A 12,180-nucleotide genomic window follows, 5' to 3' on the forward strand; every position below is an offset into this window, starting at 1 on the left:
CGCTCGGCACATCACGGCTGGCGGGGGGGGGGCGTCATCCATAGCTCAACATGTCACACTATATATATTCATTAATTAACTTCATTACAAATAACGAAGAACATTTTCAGATGAATGTGGATGTACACAGTGTTAACACAAGACACAAATGTTGTCTGCATAAGCCAATTGCTAACCTCTCATGGTTTCAGAAAAGCGCATATTATGCTGGGATCAAAATTTTTAATAACCTACCATCTGATCTCAAAGGTCTTATGAATGAAAAGGCATGATTTAAAATAGCATTGAAACAATACATAAATACACTCATTCTACTCTGTTGATGCAGTCCTACTGTCTTGAAAATAACTTATGTATCTTTAAATAGGCTTGTGTGTTTTCTCACCTAATTCACCATAACCTGGCAGCCTGAACCAATACTTCCCAGCTTCTCTATGAGATGCCATTAGAGCTTCATACTGAAAAATGAAGGTTTTGTAATGATCACGGTCATCTGTCCACCTGCAGTCATAGAATAATTCTGGAATACTGTAATCTGAAGACAGTTTGAATCTTCGGCAGAAGGTTCTTCTTTCATTCTGAAACTCTGTAAATCTGAATTGCAATGCTGGAAACAATATAAGTTGTGAGGGTTATTCATAAAGTATTCTCCAGTGAACAGTTAGAGAAACAAGAAATTATTACATACAAAAAATATGTACATACTTAAGCTACTTTCGACATAGTAAGTGTTGGAATTGAGGCACTTGTCCTATCGCAGAAAAAGTTTTCGTATGCCTGTATCAATGAAGTCTGTCACATCAGCTGGGCCACGTTTTGACACCTTTCATCAACTCCTCATTATTGGTGAAGCGCTGTGACCACAACCAGTTCTTCAGGTAGGTACTGCTGGTAGTTGCTCAGAGTGAGATCAAGGTTGTGTGAAGGGTGATCACACAACTCTCAGTTGAAATGCTCCAGCAGTACTTAGGTGTGACCACCTGTATGCAAAGGCACACTGTCACGGAGGAACACTACACCATACGTCAGCATTCCATGCCTTTAGTTCTGTATGGCCCAACACAATTTCTTTTTTTAGTGTTTCACAATACAAAACATGGCTGACCTCACAGGCAGCAGACTTCAACAAAGGCACACAAAAACGTACTCCCCAAAACAATTGCCTCAATTCTAGAAGTGACTATGTTCAGAAGTAGTATTTTTTTTTGTATATAATATTTTTTCTGGTTGCTTGTTTTGTTAACAGCTGACTAGAGGTTACTTTCCAAACAGTGCATGCATATACATCACAGAACACTTGCTTTCATCATGCATGGCACTGCATTCAGAACATCTCAGTTATTCTTACATAACATGCATGCATGACATGACTTAACAATGACCAGTTTCCATTAATATTAATCAACTGAAACCACATTATAATACAGTATGTCAGACAATTTAATAGTGTTTTTTAACCAAATGGTTGTGATCTTCTTGCTCAATCTCATGGCATTTGAGGTCAGCTGCAAAAATGGCCAATATATAACAAAAGAGAATGTCTTAATCAATGTATACATGACAAGTTGCCAGAAATTAACGCATTAGAGTCACATGCATCAAATATGAATACAAGTGAAGTGTTTCCTCATAAGTCATATTTGTCGGAATGCCAGGTAGTATTTCCGCCGCCCAACCCTTCAGGGCAGTAATTAGGTATGTTGATTTTTCCCTGTCCAACCATTGGTTGTGTTCTGCCACGGTCTCGAATTGTCGCTGGAACATGCTCCACGTTGAATATGTAATAATTTATTATGCTTTGTATTCCAGAAAACTAATCAAATGTACAGTAGGCTCAGTGAGACATGAGCTATGGCCCTGAGAGGTGCAAGACCTTTGGTGCCAAAACAAAGGTGGACAAGACAAGCGGAGCTCAGTGTCTTTTGAGTGCTATGACTTATTTAACACTGTGTGTTGAGTTCCATTTCAATAACACTGGCCTGTTTACAATCATGTCTGTCATTTTCGTGCATCACAGAGCTCACCTTTATACTTTTCCTGGCCTTTTTTGCTACATAATAAATCAATAAGAATAACAGAATAAAAAGAAAAAATTAAGACTGCAGTCTTCTGGGATATGATGCCATGTAGTCTGGTAGATGGTTACCAACATTTCAAAGGAACATTCTGCTCCCTCTTGAGGGCAGAAGACTTCTGCCAAACTACATAGCGCTGAAAACCTTAAAACTTGTAACAGAAAATATACATTGCAGCAAGCCAGTAACTAAATTTTGGAGTCAAAAACAAATCAATTCAGAGTTTCAAATTACTGCACAGTCCCAATACAGTCTTAGTTAGTTACTGAGTTACTTACACAGCTACCAAACTCCCCCCACCCAAAACAGTGGGTCCTGTTTTTGGAAATCTAAGTCTGGCAACCCTACGTCAACTTGATAGTCTGTACAACCTCCACAACACTGAAACCATATGACTCTTCACTTTTCAGTGTGGATGTTTTTTGTTTCATTTTTTTTATTCATCCTGTAGATCAAATACAATGATATAGGACATGTCATTCTATATTATACAGGGTTATTCAAAAAGAATGAACCGATTTCATGATGCATTGCTTCAGTTCTCAAGCATCATAAGGAATGAGTCAGTGACCATTTGAAAGAGGAGTTATCTAAGTTGTGAATGGCTGCCACAGGGGCGCTGAAGTCGCGTTGTTCTTCCGGCAACGTTCAGTTGTTCGTTTACCCTCGGAATGGCGAGTCCTCAGCAAAAAGCGTTCTGCGTTCTCGAGTTTGCGAAAATAAATTCGGTTGTCACAGTGCAGCGTGCTTTTAGAAGGCGATTCGGCATTAATCCGCCCTGTCCTAAGAACATTCGACGGTGGTTTCAACAGTTTCAAGAGAGTGGGTGTCTGTGTAAAGGAAAAAGTCCAGGACAACCATGAGTCTCGGAGGAATAAGTGGCGAGAATCCGAGGAGTTTGAGAGGAGTCTGCGGAAGTCAACATATCGAGCTAGCCGTGAGCTTGCGATCCCTCAATCCACTGTCTGGCACGTGCTAACAGTACGTCTACATTTGAAACCATACAGACTGCAGCTCGTTCAGGCACTTACCAATGATGACAAAAGGAAGCGGATGGAATTTTGCGATTCGATGCTGGAGATGATGGAAGACAATACCTTCATTTCACGTTTAATTTTTAGTGATGAAGCAACTTCTCACTTGAGCAGCACAGTCAATCGTCACAATGTGCATATTTGGGGAACAGAGCACCAACAAGAAACAGTTGAGCACGAAAGAGATTCCCCTAAGGTGAACATCTTCTGTGCTGTGTCTCAGGACAAGGTTTATGGCCCCTTTTTCTTTGAAGGAAACACCGTTACAGGACAAACCTATCTCGATATGCTCCAAAACTAGCTCTTCACTTCACTGCAAGCAGATTCGCATGACTTCATTTTTCAACAAGATGGAGCACTGCCCCATTGGCACCCGATGGTCTGAGCTTTATTAAATGAAAAAGTGCCCCAGCGATGGATTGGTCGGAAGGGGCCCAAAGACCTTGCTCTTTGTGCTTGGCCTGCGAGATCTCCAGACCTCACCGTGTGTGATTTCTTCTTGTGGGGATATGTAAAAGATCACGTTTATGTTCCACCGCTACCCACTAACCTCGATGACTTTAAACAACGAATAACAACAGTGATTAACTCAATGCATGGTGATATGCTGATACACGCCTGGGAGGAATTCTCTTATCACATTGATGTTGCCCGTGCAGCAGGTGGTGGCCACATTGAATACTTGTAAGACAGAAAATAAAAGTTGATTGTGAGTAGAATACTTGTGACTTGGCTGGAGTTTGTATTACTTTCCATTAGTAAAATATTACGTAATAAAATCGGTTCATTCTTTTTGAATAACCCTNCGAATAACCCTGTATAATTATCAAAATACATAATGACTATGAATAAAACTTAATAAAATAATACCATATTCTATACATCTGCTTATCAGTGGCCCATATATGAGAATTCTACATTCAGATAATCTTCTGTTGAATAACAGCATCCCTTACTAAGTAGGTCTTCAGTTTCTTTTTAAAATGGGAACTGTTATCTGCTTCATTTTATGATGTTATAGAAGATACAACCTGCTACTGATGGTTTACTGTTATAAAAGTTCTAAATTATGTACGTATCTATGACAGTCATTATTACTTCTCGTGCTATATGTATATACTTTTTTATTTACAGTGCAGTTACACTTCACTGATCTTCAGACCACTAATTGCCGACACAGGACAGGCTGTAAGACATGAACATATTAAAGTTTAACTACTTACAGGTCCACTTGATATCTTTTAATAAAAGCTTCATGGCAGTGAAACGAAAAGAGTTCTCACATCGTGGGACTGCTACGAGCTTCACTGACCCAGGATGAGCAGAGGACCCAGCACTAAATTCCCACATAGAACAAGCTGCAAGAAATGAACAAATTAATGCACTTAACATCTTTCAGTGACAGTTGTATAGCAGTGAGAAGAAACCCTGAAAAATAACAGGCCCAGACTCCACACTACATGAAACAGTCATCAAGCTCACTGATCCAGTCTACAGAACTACAGAACTACATCACAACTCAATGTCCATATAGAACAAGCTATACTTGATTATCATATATAATGTCAGATATTTTTATTTAAGGAAAAAGGAATATGACCTGCCCACTTCTGAGTCACTGAGAATTTATTCTGCATATGAAAGCTATATATTATCTTCAGTTGTTACATTCATAATAAAATTCAAATGTCTTACGATGGAAATTAAAGCATTCACACTTGGCTAGCAATTTATACAGTTTCTCCCACAAATCAGCCCCTGGCTGAAAAAGAGAGTTTTGGAACCAGACCTTTTAACACTTTGTGGACCGGCAATTTAAATATTTAAATCACCATGGGGACCGGCATTTTTAAACCTACTACTCTAACTTGTGCACTGTTCACTTTTAAATTAATATAAAATCTCCTAATTAATTTTATGAAATAAAATTTTTGGAGAACACTTACCAATGTTCCTAGAAGTGCTTGAGAGGGTGATATTTCTGGAAATAATTTGCCGAAATTGAGAATTTCTAAAAATGGATCTATTGACCAATACTCTTTTAGATTATCCCTCCTTGTATGCCCCATTAGAAAGATTATTGCAAAAAATTTTTTTCATTTCTGCTGAAGTGACATCCACCCACTTCAACACCTTATAACTTCTGTCATACTCTTCACAGTGCCAGAGATAGTATCTGTTAGTTTCCTGACATAACATGTCAAAGAATCTATCTCCAAAGAACAGTTCTGCTACTTCAGACACTTGCGTTGGGTCCGATGGAATTTGTTTCACCCCCAGATTTCCAGTATATTGTACCAAAGCAGGCGTTTTGTCTACTTTTCCCCATGTGGCTGTCCCCACAATGTTACTACCCACATTGTTCATCAGAGCTACTGTCACTTTTACTGCCTCTCGCTACAATTCTTTGTTGTCCCCTGTCACTGCCATTGTCTGAGTCACTATCCCTACACGTCTCACAAGGCACGTAAGCTAGCTCATCGGAGAACAAGTCAGATATTTCTTGTTCTCCGAGAGATTGCTTGGTCTTCAATCGCTTTCATCCTTGATCCATATTGCACTACTAACTTACTGCCTGGTACATACAGCTTTAAGATGAACAAAGGCATTTTCCTTTGGAGTGGGATAGGAAAACAGCGAGGTCATGTTACTGACTACTAAGCAAACATTCAGGAGGTCTATTACACACCAGTTACGCATCTGCGTGGCGCCAGAGCAAGGTATAGTGTGTTGCAACATAACGTGTCCTAAAATCATAATATTATGCGACCGGTCCACCACGTTTAAAAGCGAAAAGCATAATATTATGTTAAAGTGTTAAAGACACACAGAGGTGGTGGGGCTTGCGTGACTTTTTGACCTGGAGAGCTATGCCAGCGGTAGTTTAACTACCGGTAGGGTCACCCATGCTGGAAAAGTCAGAGTAGAGTCCAGACTAAGAGAGATACCCTGGTCCTTCAGGCTGGGGGTTGGGCATGAGGCTAACAACCTCATCCTGTAAAATGAATTATGCTCAGAAACCTAACAACCAGCCTTGGGTCATTATGTGGGTCCATTCCTATGGCAGCACACATTGGTTGCGGACACTGGTTACAGAGGAGGCCAAGGCTCACCCAGGGCTGTAGCACCGAGTGGTAGGTAGGTAGGTAGTAACATTTCTTGGATCCAGGCTACAAGTGTTTGAAAGAGGCTGATATTGTGTCAGGTTGTGTAAAGGGATAATGAGAATCGTTAATTTCTCCACATCAAAAGACATGAAACTGTTTTAAGCACCAAGATTCCCAGGTGGAAGTCTGATTCTCCTCCCACCTAGTGTTGTGGTGATTTGGACTGCTAGCAGAACTGACAAGCCTTTAGCATAACAAATTACAAATACAACATGTAAGATTTGAGGTTTTCACAGCGGTGACTATAAAGAAAGCAGTCTTCTTGGATATGGGGCCATGTAGATATTGTGTTAACTGATGTTTCCAAGGAACGTCGGTTAACACAATATCTACACAGTGCCTCATCACAGAAGACTGCTTTCTACAACTACAACAGGTTACAGCAGATGCTGAAAATGCTTTCTGTCAGTACATACACATTCTTAGCACCTCTGCATAACATTTACATTCATATACTGATGTTCATTTAAAAAAAATAGTGTAAACTAGAAACCAAAGTCTCCTGTTCAAGGAATCAGACAGCTTTTCAGGAAGAATGTTCAAGCCTAGCACAGGTTTCATTCAGTCCTTTTCTTTATCACTTCATGTTTCTATTCAATTTCATACAGTGTCACACAAGAAATGACAGAATTATCAATGATGAGATTAGGAAAGATGTGGGCCTATTTTCATATGCTAACCTAGCATCTGACAGAACTTCAGTCTGTCTATGTATCTAATGTGATCCACAAGATTAATCTTGGATAACCTTAACAAGAATCTAAAATCTTATTTTACACTTGGAAATATCATTAAAAATACAAAATTCTTGAATTTTAATAAATGGTCTTAGTCTCAGTACAACCACTTTCACTGTCGACTGTGGTAACATCTTTTACTGTTCTGTAACGATTTAGTGACTAGACACAGGGTTTGGATTGGTAATTGGATTTACTGTACTCCTACAACTTGTAACTACAATTAATTATAACACTCTCACTACTGGTGGTATTTGACCATCAACAAAACATTATAAATAAACCAATCGAACTGCTCATATTGGTTTTATTTGATAGTTGCTACATGTTTCAGTCCACATTTGGGACCATCTTCAGGCAGTCTCACCAAATACATCTCTTGTTATTGAACTGTCTTAATATGGATTTGTATTGATTGGCTTATTTTTATTGCTGTATTGATTGCCAAATACCACTAATCATGACATACAACAGGATGCAAACAGTGAAGATACACTCTCACTAATTTGTGCACTCTGCTTCTCACTACAGCACTTGCTGTCTATGTCTTCACTAGACACTGCTAGGTAACAAATCAAAACAGTGCAAATTCATCATCTCCCTTATTCATGTCCCTACCAGTTGGTGACTGCCTCGCAACTCCTCATGGCGGAAATTAACTAAGATGTATATTTCATGCTTGCTACATAGCTTCAGGAAGGATNGGACTCAACAGAAACACCATTTCCAGCAGTTCCTCTTTTGTTGTGTACATATCTGTTACTACAGAAACCAGCTGTCACATGTTGTTTACTGGCCGTTGCAGAGCAGCGGATGAATTCTCTTGTTAAACCATACCATCATCATAATTACTCCTTCTCCACCTCAGTCTCTCAGTAGTAACATGAATCAAACACAATCTTACCTCCTGGAGCTTCTATCATGCAATCTGCATCTGAGGCATTTGGAAAGCTCTGTAACTGAAAGAGACAGTAAAAAAAAAAGACAATTATCACATTATGTTTCTACTTTCTGCAGTATATATTTTCAAGTAATGTAACATATTTAACATTGCCCACAAATGCCATCAATATGTACAGTCTGATAACAAAATAAGTCTTTACAACAAGGCACCAAAATTTGTGTTAATAACCAGTTTTGCTTATATTAAGTGTGGTGGCTAGGTCTGTGGGAAGTACCACATAATGTGTATTCACAGATTTTTCCCTGAAACTGTACTGCTTTTATAAACATTTCTACTAGTTACTTTATAAAATATGTTGTCTCACATTACACAACTTCATCAAGTGATCAAAAATTAATCAACCAAATAAAACATGGTAAATTTATAGTACAATTTATATCATTTCACGGTTGCATCCACTGTTAACATGACTTAAAAATATCCCAAAATCAAGTTTACTGAAGTTTAATGCATTTAGGACAACACTAAAATTTACTAATCAAAAGTGTCCAATAATTCGATCGCAAGTTGGCAACCATAGTTAAGTCTTGTTCATAATATACTTTTTTTATGTAAAAGCTGAATTCGTTATCTACAACTGTAGAAGGCAAAGTTTTCCTTGTGTTCAACTAATTTGGCAACACGCCATGACAGCATATGGGGAAGTGGAGGTACAGCTCCACCATTCTTGACATCGGCACTTGATGGAGAAAAGTAGCCAGCTTCACACCCCGATACCCAATGGATGGGAGGCTAGGTCAGCCCGAGCCGGTCTGGCCGCTAATGAGAAAATAATAAACTGCCCCTTCCAGGAAACGAACCCCGACCATCGCCATACCGACTGAGCTACCCAATTCTCTAGAACAATTATAGATAAAATAAAATTTGTCGCAGCACTTAAGTCTTCTCCTGAGGTTGACAGGCAACCACGTCCCCATACACCTAACAACATAAACACCAAAAGCATTATAAGCACCACCACTTTTAACATACAATCTAACCACATTCTGCAGCAATCATTAAACAACGGTCATCGAAATATTCGCATTCATTGCTTACCTGCGACTTACAGCTGACGCTTTCATTCCTGCAGTAGTCAGGCTCATGTGATTTATGGCAATTTGATTTGAAAGTCAGAACGGAATTGCATGATAGTACGAGTATACATGTACATTTCAGCATATACATTCTGTACCCTGCCATGTCATTTGATGAAGGCACAAATTTCTAAGCGCAACGAAACCTTTCCTTGCATTCTTCTCTACTAAATTCCTACGTCCACACAACGTTCAACCATATCATCCACACATTCCACAGGTTCCACAGTCCCCATCCTTTTCTGTACAAGCTACACCGCAGTACACAACCAAACGTGACCACACGTGATCACGTGATCTAGCCACACCGGGCCACACCACTATTGGTGGGAATGGTCCGGCACAGAATCACGTTGTTGGTCCATGCACTACCGACATCTAAACGCTTGGTGTACTTTGAGTATGCAAATCGTTCAAATTATTCTCAAAAGATTTCGCATAGTCGCTAAGCCAGCCGCTCATCTGAACCAATCACACTTCTCGATCACGGATCACTTTCAGATACTGGCGCTTACGATGGGAAACATGGGACGGCGTATGATATTATACAGCCACTGCCAAGAGCTCAGACGGTGCATAGCTCAACTATTATCTACCTTATCTCCGTATTCTTTTCAACAGAGCAGGGAATCATTTTACAATAAAAGATATCTTGTTCTATAGAGGAACTTCGTTTTTTAAAGTGACGTATGTAGACTGATGTAACCAATATAACTTTACTCACGTCTCTCAAGTAAAAGTTCCACAGCAGTTCCTGTAATGAAGTACAAACATTTTATTAAAGGCAGAAAGTTGGAACTCCCATAAGAGAGAGTTCTACAGAGAGTGGTGAACCTACCTTATGTGAGCTCCAGGTTTCAATGGCCCCTCTGGGGAGCACCTGGTAAAGGACCCTTCCCAGGTCTATGTGGCGGATACACAGGTCTCATTAGCCATGGCAGTCAACTTGTCTAAGGAAAGAATACTCTGTATAAAAATGTTGGACTTCCAAGATAGGGGTTTTGCAACAGACTAGTAACGTGCTCAAAAGGAGTTATTTGTAACCTTCAAAGTGCTTCATGTTTGAGGACGGAACAGGCTAAGAAGCTCAACCCTTGCTGGTGATAAAGTACAAATATTTCATCTACATCAATTCAAAATCCCCTTGCTAAAATGGACTGGGAACTTTTGAACTTTATCATACATACAAAGACTTCATATTTATAAGAATTTGATCGAGATAAATGTCACGTGTTTTCAACCATGCCAAAGTGCTTCCCATCGGTAGTATATTTCTGCACCTCCCCATTCAGTACCATTATCTAGGCCCGTAATTACCGGTAATCCAAAACAAACATTTCATTCGGGTTATTTATGAAAGAAATTAAGGGGCAAGGGTAGCTCAGTCAATATAGCAATGGGCTTCGTGCAAGATAGCTGAAATATCGGGAGTTCTATTCCTGTCAGGGCAAAAGGTTTTTCTCTTCTCCACAGCATTCATACCGGCTCTGAGACTACCCATCCTCCTACCCAAGGGATGCTGTGGTCTTTTTTCTGATAGTAAAGCAGCTGGAGAATGGAATTCACCAGTAATTTCCACTTAATTCCGACATTACAACTGCATGGAGATATACCTTCACTGACCCATATGTCCTGGCAAATAATTAAGTACAAGGACAGCATTACCTTTCACATTCATCTTTACGAAACCTACAATAAAAAAAATACTGAATTTCCATATCCTCTACAAAGTTCTAAACACAACCTATAAATCCACCACCCACCTCCCCCTCCTTGAGTTGATCAATCTCGGAATACCCGACAAAAAGCATAAGTCATGAAGATCTTCACTGTACAATTTTCTCCAGCCTCCTACTATTTCATTCAACTTCTGTTCCTGTTTGAATGGATTTTGTTTCATTAACCCTGATTTTCCATTTTTTTAGCCATTTTTCTATAAGTATGAGGTGGTTCTGTAAGTTAGCAGCTGCTGTGATGGGAGTATCGTGTGTGGCGAAGATAGACGTGTAAAGGGAATGTGAACGTGTTTATTGTTGTTGTTGTTATTATTATTATTATTATTATTACGGAATTACGCGTGCGGTCGCGTTTGTCAAGGATTAATCGAAGATTCAGGCAAGAAGATGTTGGAAGAATTAATCGCCTACACGGACCGCATAGAGAACGACATGTCCAACAATTCTTCTATTGCTGTGCACTCGTCGCGGAAATATGTTTACTGAGCCGTTGCGTAGCAGGAATAGGGGAGGATTCACATACAGACAGACTGATTGGAGGAATTTATGAAATACGCTTTGAGATGGGCTCAGGTGCCATGATACATAGAGTGGGGCGCAGAAACTTCCTTTTTGTGAAGACGCATTGTGAAGGGAGGGGAGGTCGCAGAAAAGTGGGGATAGGCTCGGCGAACGCAGCAGTCGCGGAAGTTTCTGTCTAATACCTCTCAGTAAGAAACATGAGGTGGACGAGTGAGCAGTGTGCGTTTGCTGTCGAAGCCTATTTTTCGAACAACCATTCCCAAGTGGCGGTGCAGCGTGCGTTCCGTACTCACTTCGGAATTAAGCCCAGAGGTCCGGTTCCCGGCCGGAAATCGATTGTTTTGTGGGTAGTGAACTTTAGGACAACCGGGTGTGTGGTGAAAAAATCATCAGGACGACAACGGACCGTTACGACGCCAGAAAATGTGGAGACAGTTCGACAGTCGATTTTGAGATCACCAAGACGCTCCGCTCGCAAACATGCAGTCGCCCTAGACATATCCAATCGTTCAATGCGCGGAATTCTTCACGAACATCTTCATTTCCATCCATATAAGATGGTTGCTGTGCAAGAATTGTCACCGCGTGATTTCCAGAACCGAATAACGGCGTGCGGAACGTTATTGGAAAGTTTACCCCCTGACACACTTTTTTTTCTTTAGTGATGAGGCACATTTTCACCTATCCGAATATGTCAACAAGCAGAATATGCGCTATTGGAGTGGTAACAATCCCAGAGAGCTCCATGAGAGGTCACTTCACAGTGATAAGGTGACAGTATGGTGTGCGTTGTCAAGAGTTGGAGTTATTGGCCCTTATTTTTTTGAAGAAGAAAATCATGCAGTTACTGTCAATTCACAGCGGTATGT

General features: G+C 40.0%; 2 protein-coding genes across 2 annotated transcripts in view; both read right to left on the reverse strand.

Annotated features, from left to right (window-relative positions):
• LOC111873017 overlaps positions 1–9,334 on the reverse strand; it is a 25,760-nt gene extending 16,426 nt beyond the window's left edge. Inside the window, exons 1-4 of the mRNA XM_023867374.2 lie at positions 9,016–9,334; positions 7,918–7,972; positions 4,333–4,467; positions 386–607 (exon numbers count right to left, since the gene is read on the reverse strand). Coding sequence (XP_023723142.1) covers positions 386–607; positions 4,333–4,467; positions 7,918–7,972; positions 9,016–9,159 — 556 coding nt within the window. The 5' untranslated portion in view covers positions 9,160–9,334. The remainder of the gene's footprint in view (positions 1–385; positions 608–4,332; positions 4,468–7,917; positions 7,973–9,015) is intronic.
• Positions 9,335–9,935: 601 nt separating this feature from the next.
• The window catches only part of LOC111873038, a 200,333-nt gene continuing 198,088 nt past the window's right edge, over positions 9,936–12,180 (reverse strand). Inside the window, exon 2 of the transcript XR_004513976.1 lies at positions 9,936–10,003. The gene's annotated coding sequence lies outside the window, so the exon portion shown is untranslated. The remainder of the gene's footprint in view (positions 10,004–12,180) is intronic.

Source organism: Cryptotermes secundus, unplaced genomic scaffold (assembly GCF_002891405.2).
Source record: "Cryptotermes secundus unplaced genomic scaffold, Csec_1.0 scaffold1175, whole genome shotgun sequence".
Taxonomy (NCBI): Eukaryota; Metazoa; Arthropoda; class Insecta; order Blattodea; family Kalotermitidae; genus Cryptotermes; species Cryptotermes secundus.